General features: G+C 38.8%; 1 protein-coding gene and 1 pseudogene across 1 annotated transcript; both read right to left on the bottom strand.

Annotated features, from left to right (window-relative positions):
* Positions 1-209: 209 nt before the first annotated feature.
* Positions 210-8,064, bottom strand: LOC136282385 (uncharacterized). Its single transcript, XM_066170004.1, has 8 exons — positions 7,701-8,064; positions 5,236-5,303; positions 4,673-4,705; positions 4,487-4,519; positions 4,356-4,388; positions 4,056-4,187; positions 2,848-3,150; positions 210-603 (listed from the first exon to the last, which is right to left on the bottom strand). Exons 1-8 carry the CDS (start codon positions 7,981-7,983, stop codon positions 433-435), a joined length of 1,056 nt encoding a protein of 351 aa, XP_066026101.1. The 5' UTR covers positions 7,984-8,064; the 3' UTR covers positions 210-432.
* A 1,766-nt stretch (positions 8,065-9,830) lies between these two features.
* Positions 9,831-15,264, bottom strand: LOC136282477 (collagen alpha-1(XVII) chain-like; annotated as a pseudogene).
* Between the last annotated feature and the right edge of the window lie 1,398 nt (positions 15,265-16,662).

The following is a 16,662-nucleotide window of genomic DNA, read 5'->3' as shown; positions in this document are numbered from 1 at the left end:
ACAGTAAAGTCTCAGCCTATTCAATTATAGATATTTTTGAATTGTTACTTCGACATCAGTAAAGTAAACACAATGTCGCTAAATAGGGTGATTTCCAACTGAGTGTGTAAATAATGCTACTTTGTTTTGGTTTTGCCTTACCTAGCAATATGATTGGTGTAGAACTGAAACTCACACCATACTTTAAATCAGCCAGATTGAAAACTAAATCCAATCGCGATCTTGGTTTATTGCCTTTGAATTTCCTTTGATTTTGGTTTTACAACACTCAACTGAAATGCCCTCTCAAAGACGACCTAGTTCACTGGGCATATTTGAAAAATAGAATTAACATTAAACTACTAAATTGTCCTTCGTCTCGTTTCTGAATCAACATTGTATTATCTTCTTTACATTTCTCCTGTTCATTACATGGCTTTCCGTTTTTCCCTTTTATGACTGACACTCCCAGTAGTGCATGTAGCAATACATCGTTGCTTCTCCAGTTGTTAGGGTACCTTCGCAAGTGCACTTGTAGGTTCTCTTTCCACCTGAGTCGACGCTTGATAATTTAGCAACTTTCGCGTCGTTTGTATCACAGTTGACGCCAATAAAGATTTTACCCTGGAAGGAAAAAAGATAATAAATATGATACTGATGATAATGAAAAACCACGTCAAGAATTCGAAATGTGGAAGAGTAAGACATTTCTTTCCTCTTCAATGGGCGTACACACGAAGTCGCGAAAGCCAACACCTACAATCTGGGCAATTCTTACTTAGAGTTCTTTATGCCGAAATCGGATATCACAAATACAGCCTACACGTCTAGGAACGTAAGAAGAGAAAAATCCACTTATTTTCTAACACTGGCCTTTAAATGTACACTGGAAAACTAGTTCCCTCAGCGGGCAGGTCGTTCTTGTAAAATTGATTTTCGTTGTCTCTCATAAGGCAAGATACAGAGTCATAAAACCGGGCCTAACGAATATTTTGAAAAACTGATAATTGCAAACATTTTTTGTTCCATGACAAGCCGAGAATGTCATCGCTCCGTGTGGGATTAAAGAAATAACTGTAAATGCACTGAAAGGTATGAAATTGTCAATATAAATAAAAAATAAATCAATATTACAAAAAAAAACTTAAAAGAGAGGAAATTAGCTTTGATTCTCAAAATCGTTGCGGCCTATGGCTCAACTTTCTGACTTTAAGGGAGGTTTTAGGACATTTGGATAACTCCTTGGACCGGTAAATATTATCATAAGTGTCAATATTTGGTAAAGTAATTTTCAATAAGATAGTTATTTTATATTAAAGTTCACACGGCAACCAGGTGGACAATCAGACATAGTTTGACAGAAATGACAGCAGAGACGGGCGAACCCATCGCTGTACCAAAAACTTGTTGATAGTATGTGCCGTTATATGTAAATTGCGTGGTTTTGAGGCAAAAAGACAGCAGATGAATAATATCCTCCACAGGCAAAGAAGTTCTTTGTCCTAGGGAAGCATCTTCTCTGAGTCTTTCCTCCGCAACCTTAACGGCAAGATCAACTGGGATTTTGATGAAGAGCGAAACAACGTCGAAAGATACTAATTCTTCACAAGCGTCAAGAGTTTTATCTCTTATGAAATCCGCAAATTCGCAGGAATTTTTTGCTAACATGGTAATGGAAGACGTGGAATAAAGGGCCTTAGCCATTTCACCGGTTAAACCCTTTTTCTGGAAACGATATGTCGATGATGTTATTTCTGCGGTATCCGGAAATGAAGCGGAGCGCCTCTTGTCGCATTTGAATTCAGTAGAGCCGTTGATCCATTTCACCCTTGAGCAAAAGGATAGATGGATAGAAATTTGCCCTTCTTTGATTTAAATGTGTCCAGAGGGGTTCAGGGTAATTTAGAGACAAGCGTCTACCGTAAACCTACCCACACCGACAAATACCTCGCTTTCGATTCTCACCACCCTATTTGCCATAAAAAGTCTGTAGCCAAAACTTTACTTAGGAGGGCTGACTGTCTACCATCTTCACTCGATTCGAAGGCTGAGGAGAGGAAATATGTTTCCAATGTCCTAAAGGCAAATAGCTATACTTTTCTCCGTAACTGCCAAAAACCAGTTACAAATAGTAACGCTCTTGATGAAAGGGAACCAGCGACTGGTTTTGCTGTTATTCCTTACATACAGGGTGTTACTGAATCCATCAAGAGAATTTTGAATAGCCACAACGTTAAAGTTGCTCAAAAACCTTTTCAGACTTTGAGGCATATTTTCGCCAAACCTAAGGATCCTGTCACGAAAGAACAACGAACCGACGCCATTTATTCTATTCCTTGCAATGACCGTGACAACGAATACATCGGACAGACCAAACGTCAGTTTGGTACACGGTTAAAAGAGCACCAAAAAGCGGTTTTTCTTTTCAAAAAGGAAAATTCAGCTTTATCGGAGCATACATGCCTAACCAACCATACAATTGGGTTGGATAATTCTAAAATTATCACCACTAATCGGCGTTACCACCAGCGCCTTTGTTTGGAGGCTTGGCATATTAACTCCGCCCACGCTCCTTTAAATCGTGATGATGGAGGTTTGCTTCCTGACGCCTATTTACACCTCGTCAGAAAAAAGGCCGCTAATTAGTGATCATATAAAAGGACCTCTTGTTGCAGCGTTTAGATCACCCCTGATGAAGGCACTAGACAGGAGTGTCGAAACGTTGGGTCTATGAATTGTAACTTGTTCGGTTACATTCATTAAATCTGCTAACCAGAGTAGCATCAAACTATGTAAGATAGTTATTTTCTTGTCAGAATCAAACAGAATCAAACTGAAACAACTTTCACAATCTTCAACTCAACATACGTTTTGTTCCGTCGCTGTAATTTCTTGTTGGGAGATCGAGCTTGGTCGCATACCAAGGCTAGATAAAGTCTTAAAAACACAGGAAATGGCCCCGGGTCCAGGTGGACCCTGGGTACCATTGAACCCAGATGGCCCACGAAGACCCTGAAAACCAGGTAGTCCAGACGGTCCTGCAGGGCCCTGAGTACCATTATATCCCGGAGGTCCGGGAGGTCCGGCAGGTCCGGCAGGTCCAACGTCACCATTAGTAACGTTGACTCTAGGTGGTCCTCTGACGCTCGTGTTGCCAGTAGTATTTTTCACCTACTCAATTAAAAAAAAGCAGAAACAACAATGATATTCACAATAACCACTACAATGATGATAATAATGACAATTGTAATGACAATGCCAATTGCCACAATGTCAATGAAAATGACAGTGACAGAGAAAGTGACAGTGACAGTGACAGTGACAGTGAAAGTGACGGTGACTCAGAAAGTGACAGTGTCAATGACAATGAAAGTGACAGTGTCAATGATAATGAAAGTGACAGTGACAGTGACAGTGACAGTGACAGTGACAGTGACAGTGACAGTGACAGTGACAGTGACAGTGACAGTGACAGTGACAGTGACAGTGACAGTGACAGTGACAGTGACAGTGACAGTGACAGTGACAGTGACAGTGACAGTGACAGTGACAGTGACAGTGACAGTGACAGTGACAGTGACAGTGACAGTGACAGTGACAGTGACAGTGACAGTGACAGTGACAGTGACAGTGACAGTGACAGTGACAGTGACAGTGACAGTGACAGTGACAGTGACAGTGACAGTGACAGTGACGTTGACAGTGACAGTGACGTTGACAGTGACAGTGACGTTGACAGTGACAGTGACGTTGACAGTGACAGTGACGTTGACAGTGACAGTGACGTTGACAGTGACAGTGACGTTGACAGTGACAGTGACGTTGACAGTGACAGTGACGTTGACAGTGACAGTCACAGTCACAGTGACAGTGACAGTGACAGTCACAGTGACAGTGACAGTGACAGTGACAGTGACAGTGACAGTGACAGTGACAGTGACAGTGACAGTCACAGTGACAGTGACAGTGACAGTGACAGTGACAGTGAAAATGAAAGTGAAAATGAAAGGTCAGTCAGAGGTTGATTCGAAATTCGGTACGAAATGGCACCCAAAAATACATTCAGGTATATGTACCTTTTGATCCAGTTGCATGATTCTTTGTTGAAAATGCAGAAACTTTTTATTTACGCTTGTGTTCAGACCAGTCAAAGTTTGGGCAGCATCCTGTACTGCGAGACGGATATCCTCTAGCTCTGTATTTTTGCCCTAAAAAATGGAATGGGCCAAATTATTGTGTTTGAGAATTAGTGGGCCTACTTAAGTCGGTGAAATTAGTAGAGCAGTCCTCGTTTTGCTTTTGAACATAATCATAAGGACTGTAACAGTGAGAGATTCAGATAACGATACATTCGTAATGTTAATGTTGAAACTGACCTCGTTTTTCATGTTTTCCATTTCTTTTTCCATCTACCATAAAGTAAGAAACTCATATTTAACTAAGTGCACTTATAGTAATTTTTTTTCCTAATATAGATGGAACTGGAAATAGATGAATTTAAACTTACCTTTATCGCTAGCTCCTTCAATTCTGCTGAGACCTAAGATAGGAAAAGAAAAGAAACTACTCAACATCATATCATTTTTTTAGTGAATGGTTTATTGTTATTGATGATTTACGATCATTATCATTATTGTCATGATTGAGATGATCATTACGATTATTAATGGAGGTGAATGAATGGCTTACTTACGTTTTTCTTCAGTTCTATTATATCCCCTGAAACCTATAACAATAAAAAAATGCAATATTCCTTGTCAAGTTTCTTTGTAGAATAATGCTTTCTTCTCATTTCTTATTTATAATGATTTAATGACGATGATGGCTATATAGGAGTGCAATTTGCATGATAAGGTTTGCACCTGCTATGCTTCCAAAGACGGTTCAAAAAATTAGGAGAACACTGATAATGTCTGTGGTAATAACACTTAACATTACCTATAGCAATGTTTATTAGGCTCCTCAGGCACACAACAGTCTCGGATTAGAAATAAATCTAGATCACCACATTGAAGAAGTTAAAGCAGAAAAAGTGCAGTATTGTTAACACAAAAACGATGCCTCCAGCCTGCGCTCCAGGGAATTATTAAAGCTCTGTTTAAAATATGTATATTTCTGTACCATTACTAACTATCAGGGATTTAAAAGTCCTTTTGGGGCCTTTAGTCTTATGTTCATACATGTACCGATGTATTTCACATCAGTACACTTTTGCTTTTTAACTGACCACTGCTAATGATTAAGAATTACTCCTACCGAGTAATCTCTTAATGCAGAGAGGTTCCTCTCCAATTCTTGCATATTCTTTTGAAGTTCTGACGTTTCTAGAAAAGGGGAGACAGTAAGAAAAACATAGAAAATATAAACAAAAATAGTTAAGGATTTCAAACGAAAAGATGAGCAGATGGATAAATAGATAAAAGATGAATCAATAAACACATGTTGAAGCTTTATACATCCCTTAGTGAAATCTTTCGATATGCAGATTTTGAAACCATTCATCAAAAATCTTTCAAATAAAAAAGGGAGAAATAAGACATACTATTCTTGAACTAGTTCAAACAATCACTATCAAGAGTAATAGCTATTCAACTATCAAAAATATGGTAAGTAAGGCTTTCTTTCCTGCTTGTTATAGATAAAGATTTTTCTAATTTTGTTCATCATTCGTAAGGAAGACGGTACATTGTATGACTCTTTTTTAACAGCTTTACATTTACGAGAAATTATGTCGAAATTGAGAAGTAAAAGAACACTACGATCTGGACTTGGAAAAGAGTCGATTATGGCTCGCAGCATTTTACGTTCCTTCGAATTTGACAGAAACAGAATTCTGTTAAATAATAAATTACGGATATTAGTGCCAAAAGATAAAAAATGGTTAAAGTTCTCAACACTTAAATGAAAAAAATTTTTTTCTAAGGAACCTTTGATTACCATTTACGATTCAATGACTCGGAGTGTTTGCGTCATTTACAATGTCTTCGGTCTTTGCATACTACATGACGCTAACTTTGTTATCTGCAAGAGGAATTTCCTACCCCCAGTAACCTCAAATGAAATCAAAATAAAGGAAAATTGTTCATTTCTATACTCTAATTGTTGAATTAAAATGGTGTAACACAATTTTCAAATAAAAAAAAAAGCATCATTAGCCTTCGAAAAATCTCTTGGACTATTAATTAAATGTTGCATTCAGTTAATTTTTTAGGCATATAATTAAAGAAACTTGGGTAATTGAAGCTGATCGATTGTGGAATGTGTGCGGAAACGTTTTGGCCGCTTAATCACCACATTTTCTTTCACTTTCGAAGTATGTTGCTATTTCAGTCAAAGTGACAATTTGCGGCAATATATAATAAGCTGAGGTTGGGTTTTAACGTAAGAACACATTCGGAGATATTTTGATTGAAATAACCCTCATTTTGGTCTTTTTTTATGGTCCAGGCCTGTTTGTAAATGGATACTGTGAAGGATATGGACAACTCAAAGCGAATAAATCACCCCGCGTAGACTAATCTATTTCGCTAATCCAAAGCGTTAGTGTCCAAATTACACTTTCTGTTAGCACTAATTATATATTTTGTTCAGATAGGAAGGATGATGGTGAGGTTCTCCCTACGCAGGCGGAGATGACGATGATTTTGATCACGGGGTGATGTGAATGCGAAGATGGTTGATCCTCGCTCGAAACAGTATGTCTACGTGCAGACACGGGATTGCCGGATGTAAGCCAGGCTAAGAGCTGGCACCCTCTCTGCTTTGCCGTTGCTGGCGTTTCTGATTCTCTTCCTCCAATCGTTCTTTTTTTGTTCACTACACATTTTGTGTTAAGATTACATTTCTCAGCGTAATAAAGTCTTTGTCCACGTTAAAGACGGGCCCGGTCAGTCAGTCAGTCAGAACCCTTTGTTTTCCTTGTGTGATATTTCAAAACAAATAAAATCTCATGACTATTTTTTTAACATTTTCTTTGTTTCGCTTTCATCCCTTGCGTGTTTGAGATAGCAATAAATAAGGCCAGTGCTCACAATCCCATAAATGTGATTTATCAATCCAAGAGTTTTTCAGTTATTTATTTTTCTCTTTTTAAATTGGCGTTTCGATCACGAATAATTAATGTGTTTTTTACAGTAATATGCTTCATCCTAGTTGTGTGAGAGCAAACGAATTTACTGTTAAAGAGATATGCTTTTCAACGCTCAGTTGTCACAACTTAGCCTCATCTAAATATCAAATCATGCAGACATAATAGAATTGCCCATGTTGTTCATGATTACGACTAAGTACCACGGATTTCCCCTTGTAAGCAATGTCATTTTCTTAGACTTGAAATCCTATACTAATCATCAGTGCGGAGAAAACTCTAGTAAACAAAGGTCAAATATTTCAAACTCTGTACGAAATTCTTCAAGAAGTAATTTTTTAATTGGGGATGAAAGTTTTATGCTATAGCAGTTGGTTGATAAATTGGGCTTTTTACTAAAGAAAGAATGTGGCTTTTATTAACCCAATTTCGTGGAATCTTAATAAAAATATTCAAATCATATCGAAACATAAGTTCCGCTAATTTTCTCTTCGGACAGGAAAATAAATGGTCGAGACCGAAGTAAATTATTGTTTGCTTTATCGTGTCGTACACTAATGCCACTTTTAAAATTTCAATGAATCAAGACATACGAGTGTTTACTTACAACAGGAAGGAGCAATGGCAACCATACCTGTTGAAACCTCGCTCCGTGCCGTCATGATTGCCACAGCTAAAACCAAAGTGGCAAGGGCTGTTAAGAGCGAAGCAACAGCGATGGCAGATGCCATAAAGAATAATGGGTTATGCTTCACTGTATCAGAATCTTTATACGGCTGTGTTTCCACGTTTAGTTTCGCCTGTGGAGTGTCCTTTCTGAAAACTACATCGTCATAGGTTTCGGCGTTATCTTCCTGTTTAGACTCCATTTCCAAACAAATGTTCTCCTGCCCGATCTCGATCTTAGTATCCATCATTGAGTGGTATGATTATGCCGTTTGTGAAACAGATCAACTCTAGACTCTTCTTGGGGCGAAACATGCTTAGGCAGACCAAAGAGATGCTGAAATGCGATGCGATATGATCATATGATCATCTCTGATTGATGAGAATAGGAAAAGCTGAAAATAGGATATTGACAGGAAGTATTTGTTTCAACGTAAGGCTATAGATTGTGCAATAAAAGATTGAACCGACCACAAATGATGATGAAAGCAGCATTGAACAAAATGATAATGCTGTCTTGATTTTGATCCATGGTATCACTATCGACCTCACTTTCCCGTGTACAGTGATATATTAAGGTAAAAGCAAACGGGGTATAGAGGGTTTTGTCTTGATGTTTTAGTCTTCGATGGGCTGAAGTCAAACCTAAATTAAAATTTTCTCAACTTAAATGATCCACTGGCTTCGTATAAGTCACCTTTGATTGCATTTAATGCTAGGGTAATTTGAGAGGTGGCATGGATCATTTTCCTAAATAGCTACTTTAAAGGCGTTGAAAAGGATGAGAAAGAAAATATTCCAAAACTCTTCCAAAGCAAGATACTGTAACCATTTTTTTTCAATATTTTTTTCATAGTCCCATCAATTACACAAATCCTTACCTACATTTGGCAGAACTCTTCTTTTTCCCTTTTTTTTTGGCACCATGCAATATTAGGCAATTTCAAATGCAGTCAACTGTTGTTGCTCTCAAATTAAGCATTATTTGAATTTCTTAAGCTGGGCTTTCTATCTTTTATGCGGGTTGGAGGGGGAGGAATTGTGGAATTCGTGCAAAACCCACCCAATCCATTTCACTCGGTTGAAGAAGGGACGCCATTTTTACTGCTTCATGAAGTTTCTTAGTCCCAGAGGGTTTCATTGAGCATTATGAAATGAACATCGTTCAAGACCGTCAGTTCCTTGAGTTCAATAGAGCACAACTAAAGTCCTTACTGTTGCCCTATTGTTAGTTGATTACTTTATGAATTTGAATCATAGAAATACAACGTTAGCTTTGTTCGACTAAAAAATGATCTCGAAAAAAACGTCTCGAAATCGATTTCATGCAAGAAATTGATCGCGATTAAATAATGGAGATATGTTATAACAAGGGCGTAGCTGGGGGATAGGATTTCCCTGGGGTTCTTAGATACCCGTGTCGTGCCCCCCCCCCTTTATAAGCGCCTTTGTTTTAGGTTATAATAGATAATAGATATGACAATCTGGTGAGTACCCTTTCTTTGACACTGTGAGCCCTTTTTGAAAAATCCTGGCTACGCCCCTGTTTAAAGTATGGACAAAGTCTGTACGGGAAAACACTCAAGATAACTCTTTGCGGTGTTGACCGACAGGTGAGAAGGTAAATTAATCAAGGGCAAAAACGACGGGCGCGAAAGTTACTGGTGAATAAGAAACCGAGTTTCTGATTAAATAAAACATGTACACCTTTGAATGAGTATGGATGACAGCAAAGTCTCAGCCTATTAAATTATGGATATTTTTGAATTGTTACCTCGGCATCAGGTAAAGTAAACACAATGTCGCATAATAGGGTGATTTCCAACTGAATGCTACTTTGCTTTGGTTTTGCCTTACTTCGCAATATGATTGGTGTAGAACTGAAACACACACCATACTTTAAATCAGCCACATTAAAAACTAAATCCAATCGCAATCTTGGTCACTTGCATTTTCTCACGCTTAGGGCAGATAACCTGTTTTGCTCCTCCTCCTGATTATACTCCTTTGACTTTCCTTTGGTTTTGGTTTTACAACACTCAACTGAAATGCCCTCTCAAAGACGACCTAGTTCAATGGGAATTAAAGTTAAACCACTAAATTGTTCTTCGTCTCGTTTCTGATTCAACACTGTATTATCTTCTTTACAAAGAGTCCTGTTCATTAAATGACTTTCCGCTTTTCCTCTTATGACTGACACTCCCAGTAGTGCATGTAGCAATACATCGTTGCTTCTCCAGTTGTTAGGGTACCTTCGCAAGAGCACTTGTAGGTTTTCTTTTTACCTGGGTTGACGCTTGATAATTTAGCAACTTTCGCAAACTTTTTTTTTCGTATCACAGTTGACGCCAATAAAGATTTTACCCTGGCAGGGAAAAAGAAAACAAATATGAAACTGATGGTAATGAAGGACTACGTCAAGAGTTCGAAATGTGGAAGAGTAAAACATTTCTTTCCTCTTCAATGGGTGTACACACGACGTGGCGAATACCAACGCCCACAATCTGGGCAATTCTTACTGTGAGTTTTCTATGCCGAAATCGGATATCACAAATACAGCCTACACGTCTAGGAACGTAAGAAGAGAAAAATCCACGTATTTTCTAACACTGGCCTTTAAATGTAGGCTGGACAACTAGTTTCCTCAGCGGGCAGGTCGTTCTTGTAAAATCGATTTTCGTTGTCTCTCATAGGTCAAGATACGGAGTCATAAAACCGGGCCTAACGAATATTTTGAAAAACTGATATTTACAAACGTTTTTTGTTCCATGACAAGCCGAGAATGTCATTGCTCCGTGTGGGATTAAAGAAATAACTGTAAATACTCTGAAAGGTATGAAATTGTCAAAATAAATCAATAAATAAAAAATAAAAAAGTTATCTTACATTTGGCAGCAAAATGAACTTTTTCAACAAGTTTGTGCTGTATTTCGAAACAAGTTGTTTAAGGTTTTCTATTTTTTTTTTGTTTTCATGATGATGGAGATTTAAGACTTAAAAGAGAAGAAATTAGCTTTGATTCTCAACATCGATGCGGCCTATGGCTCAACTTTCTGACTTTAAGGGAGGCTTTAGAACAGTTGGATAACTCCTTGGACCAGTAAATATTGTCGTAAGTGTCAATATTTCGTAGAGTAATTTTCAATAAGATAGTTATTTTCTTGTCAGAATCAAACAGAATCAAACAGAATCAACTTTCACAATCTTCAACTCAACATACGTTTTGTTCCGTCGCTGTAATTTCTTGTTGGAAGAACGAGCTTGCTTGCATGCCAGCGTTAGATTAAGTCTTAAAAACACAGGAACTGGCCCCGGATCCAGGTGGACCCTGGGTACCATTGAACCCAGATGGTCCACGAAGACCCTGAAAACCAGGTAGTCCAGACGGTCCTGCAGGGCCCTGAGTACCATTATATCCCGGAGGTCTGGGAGGTCCGGCAGGTCCAGCAGGTCCGACAAGTCCAATGTTACCCTTTGTACTATTATATCCTGGAGGTCCGGCGGGTCCGGCAGGTCCAACATCACCACTAGTACCGTTGACTCAAGGTGGTCCTCTGACGCTCGTGCTGCCAGTAGTATTTTTCACCTACTCAATTAAAAAAAAAAGCAACAACAACAATGACATTCACAGTAACCATTACAATGATGATAACAATGACAATTGTAATAACAATGTGACAATGACAGTGACAGAGAAAGTGACAGTGACAGTGAAAGTGAAAGTGACGGTGACTGAGAAAGTGACAATGCAGTGTTGTTAACACAAAAACGATGCCTCCAGCCTGAGCTCCAGGGAATTATTAAAGCTCTGTTTAAAACATGTATATTTCTATACCATTACTAACTATCAAGGAAGTTAAAAGTCCTTTTGGGGCATTTAGTCTTATGTACAGACAGGTACCCATGTATTTCACATCAGTGCACTTTTGCTGACTACTGCTAATGGTTAAGAATTACTCCTACCGAGTAATCTCTAAATGCAGAGAGGTTCCTCTCCACCTTTTGCATATTCTTTCGAAGTTCTGACGTTTCTAGAAAAGGAGAGACCATAAGAAAAGCATAGAAAATGTAAACAAAATGAATTGAATTAAACTAGCGTAACACAATTTTCAAATGAAAAAAGCATCATTAGCCTTCGAAAAATCACATGGAAAAAAATATCTTGGACTATTAATTAAATGCTGCATTCAGTAAATGTTTGAGGCATACAATTAAAGATACTAGGGTAATTGAAGCTGATCGATTGTGGAATGTGCACGGACACGTTTTGGCCGGTTAATCACCTCATTTTCTTTCACTTTCGTTGCTATTTCAGTCAAAGTGACAATTGGCGGCATATATAATAAGCTGAAGCTGGGTTTTAACTTAAACACAACCCTCATGTTGACCTTTTTTTACGATCCAGGCCTGTTTGTAAATGGATACTGTAAAGGATATCGACAACTCAAAGCGAGTAAATCACCCCGCGTAGGCTAATCTTTTTCGCTAATCCAAAGCGGCAATGTCCAAATTATACTTTCTATTAGCACTAATTATATATTTTGTTCAGATAGGAACGATGATGGTGAGGTTCTCCCCTACGCAGGCGGAGATGGCGATGATTTTGATCACGGGATGATGTGAATGCGTAGATGGTTAATCTTCGCTCGAAACAATATATCTACATGCCTCGAAACAATATGTCTACATGCGGACACGGGATTGCCGGATGTAAGCCAGGCTAAGAGCTGGCACCCTCTCTGCTTTGTCGTTGCTAGCGTTTCTTCTTATCCCCCTCCACCCGTTTTTTTTTCTTTTCTTTTTTTTTTTTTTTATCAAACAACACATTTTATGTTAAGTTTCCTTTTATCAGCGTAATGAAGTCTTTGTCCACGTTAAAGACGAGCCGGGAGAGATTAAGCTAAAATGGATTTAACATGCGCAAACCTTAGGTGGTAACCCTTCATAGAACTGCCCATGTTGTTCATGACTACGACTAAGTACCATGATAGACGGATTTCTCCTTGCAAGCAATGTTATTTTTCTTAGACTTGAAATACTCTACTAATCATTAGTGCGGAGAAAGGCAATAATAATAATAAACTTTTTTTTTTTTTTGAGAGGGCACAGTAACGAATCTTGCAATCTGTTGGTTCCTTACCCGGCCAAGTACGTCCCAACCTTCGATGCCATTTTTCATAAATATATCTCGTTTTTCCGGCTGGGCAGTATTTTTAGGCAAACACGTCGGTCACTACCAAAAGCCGATGAATAACTTATGAATCTTCTCTTTTCTCTCACTCAAATCACTTTGGTTGACAGAAAAATATTGGTTTTAGAATGAATTTGTATAAACAATAGTGTCATTACGTTGGTTAACAAGCGGCCTAAAACCCGTCTGCAATTAATTTTAATCGTTCACAAAAAGTACCAAGAGAGTTAAAACGTGGGGTATTTGGTTACAGTTAAACTGAACGATGGAACTTTCATTCATTTAATATCTGAATTTTCTCAAGCAATTTGTTCGCAGTTAAAGAGCGAGCGAAGTTTAAATTTAAGTTATACAACAAATATACGCTCTCGGTGAGTCTTTCCAAGTCCGTTCAATTTGAACATTTGTACCGTAAATTGCACAACAGAAACTGAAGGAATTTTTAGAGAAAAGCCGCATTAAATCCCCTTGTGTCTCGTTGGAGTGTGCCATTCGAATTTAGTTTTTGTGAAGCAAAGACTAGATTTACACACGCCATTGCAGCAAACAAACGAGCAAACTCTCACAACTTTAAAATAAAAAAAATCGAATTTACTCACAATTACTTTCCTCGCCGTTTATTTAATGAACAGAGGTACATCTTCGTACATGAATAAATCGTCGATGAGAGTGAACAATACTTTCCGTTAGATCATTGACTGTTTTTGAAGAAAACATTGTCGTGACAGTCCTTATCAAACTAGTTACGTTGTTTTTCAAATGTTCTTAGCTTTTCTAAACTTACGCGCTCTCTAATTGACAGGTGTCAGATTGTGACAGATACTTGTAAAACAATGTTTCAAAGTTTGTTTGGAAGCCTTTTAAAATGAAATTGTTTCGCTGAGGCATCTCTCTTGAATTTGAATCACCTTTATTTTAACTACCATTTACTCGCTCAAAAACTATTCAGTTTATGGAAGATCTTGCCGTACTTACAGCCCTAAATCATTCAGGATCCTTCGGAAAGAATTTCGTCAAGTTTCAAAAAAATAAATATGTTATTTACCGGCTGAGGGTCGGTCCGTATGGTGAAAAACTGTGACCTCGGTCTTAAAAATGCTGCCCTCGGCCTACGGCCTCGGGCGGTATTTTCAAGACCTCGTTCACAGTTTTTCACAATACGGACCTCCCAGCCGGCAAATAACATATATTTATTTATTACCTTTGGCGATAAGAATTACGGTAATATTACAATAAAAATTCAAAACACTACAAATTATATATGCATATCAAATCAAGTTAAGTTTAGCACTGCTAGGAACAAATGATTGTTTGTACCTAACAGTGCATGATACAGGTATTCTGAGGTGCGCTGGGTTAGTTTTACAAGATCTTAGATTATGGCCATGATCCACTGGCTTTTCTAAAAAACGTTTACAAGGATGTGCTTCAGATTCTCGGATACGTTTAAATTCTTTCCTCGTTAAATTCTGACGCCTAGTTACAAGTGACCCGACAGTATCCCTAGGGAGACCAATGACATTTAGACATCTATTCTGCACTCTCTGTAGATCTTCTTCGAGGTAAATGGGCAGCCCTCCCCAGACAGGCAAGGCATATTCTAAAACAGGTCTAATCTTAGTGATGTAAGTTGTAAGACCAATGTCCCTGGGGAAATGGGCTGTTCTACAGACCCTAAGATAGTGGATCCGTTTACACGCTTTGCTGACAATACCTGAGACATGTGTATTCCACTTGAGATCGTTCTGTACATATACACCCAGTAGTTTAAACTCTGAAACCCTCTCCAGTTCAGTAGGCCCGATATTAATAGGAGCAGGAATTGGACAGGACTTTTTGAAGGTGATCCACATATCTTTGGTCTTTTTAGCATTCAGCTCCATTTTATTCTGCACAGCCCATCTTTCCAAGTGAGTCACAGCATCCTGCATTTGACTGACAGAGTCCTTAAAAACAAGTTCGTATAGGGTGCAGGCATCAGCGTACTTGCAAGTGGATACAGGTATTACTCTGGGGTGCAGTACTCAATATCGTTGACATGCACATTAAAAAGTGTAGGAGAAATGACACCGCCCTGGGGTACACCAGCAATCACCTCACCATGTCTGGAGAGGACTCCCGGGAGCTTAACCTGCTGTGTTCTGCCTGATAGGTAGCTCTGTGTCCATTTCCAAAAGCTCATGGTAATGCCCATGTCAGCGAGTTTAGTCAACAGAACGCGGTGATTCACCAGATCGAAGGCTTTTCGGAAGTCCACAAAGACCACATGCACGCTATTATATAGACTTCCAGAATCTGTGGCGTTATACCAGTCTTGTGTGATGCTGGCAAGCGCAGTCATAGTAGATCTGTCCGCCGTAAAAGCGTGTTGGGAAGCATTAAGACTTAGGTCTTTAGGTTTAGCTTAAGCTGGATCCTCTCCAGTACCTTGGCGACTTGTGGCAAAACTGAAATCTGCCTAAAGTCATTGTTTATATCCGTCGGATTATCAACCTTGGGTACCGGGCTGACTAAAGCATGCTTGTAACTAGTAGGATACTTGGACTGTACTATTCTGGCACAAATAATATCGTGTACAACAGGTGCCAGTTCTTCGTGAAACCGTTTTAGGAGCCACCCAGGCACACCGTCAGCACCTGTTTCTTTCCTCGGATTCACATGTTTGAGTATGGCTTTGACTTACCCAATGTTTGGAACAGGCGGAGGTCTGTCGTCCAATTCATTGGCAACCTCGCTGACTGACAGTGCGGTGGGCTCTCAGTCCTTCCAAGGAGCAACAAAAGCTGAAAATAGGATAATGACAGGAAGTATTTGTTTCAACGTAAGGCTATAGATTGTACAATAAAAGATTGAACTGACAATAAATGATGATGAAAGCATTATTGAACAAAATGATTATGCTGTCTTGATTTTGATCCAGGGTATCACTATCGACCCCACTTTCCAGTGTACAGCGAGATATCAAGGTAGAAGCAAATGAGGTACAGAAGGTTTTGTCTTGATGTTTTAGTCTTGTTTTTGTTTTTCGATGGGCTGAAGTCAAGCCTAAATTAAAATTGTCTCAACTTAAATGATTCACTGGCTTCGTATAAGCCACCTTTGATTGCGTTTAATGTTAGGGTGATTTGAGAGGTTGCACGGATCATTTTCCGAAATAGCTACTTTAAAGGCGTTGAGAAGGGTGAGAAAGAAAATATTCCAAAACTCTTCCAAAGCAAGATACTGTAACCATTTTTTCAACATTGTTTTCATAGTCCCATCAATCACACGAATCCTTACCTACATTTGGCGGAACTCTTTTTTGCCCCTTTTTTTAGCACCATGCAATATTAGGCAATTTCAAATGTAGTCAACTGTTGTTGCTCTCAAATTAAGCATTATTTGAATTTCTTAAGCTGGGCCTCCCTATTCTTGATGCGGGTTGGAGGGGGGAGGGGTTGTGGAATTCGTGCAAAACCCACCCAATCCATTTCACTCGGTTGGAAGAGGGGACGCCATTTTTACTGCTTCATGAAGTTTCTTAGTCCCAGAGGGTTTCACCGAGCATTATGAATGGAACATAGTTCAAGACCGTCAGTTCCTCGAGTTCAATGGAGCACAACTAAAGTCCTTACTGTGACCCCATTGTTAATTGATTACTTTATGAATTTGAATCATAGAAATGCAACGTTATCTTTTTTCGACTAAAAAACAATGTTTTGTTTACTAAAGTGACCATGATTCCTAAGAAATGTGTGAG

The sequence above is a fragment of the Pocillopora verrucosa genome, chromosome 7 (genome assembly GCF_036669915.1).
Source record: "Pocillopora verrucosa isolate sample1 chromosome 7, ASM3666991v2, whole genome shotgun sequence".
In the NCBI taxonomy this organism is placed as follows: Eukaryota; Metazoa; Cnidaria; class Anthozoa; order Scleractinia; family Pocilloporidae; genus Pocillopora; species Pocillopora verrucosa.
The sequence above is the reverse complement of the archived record's forward strand: the minus strand, read 5'-3'. Positions and strand labels throughout refer to the sequence as shown.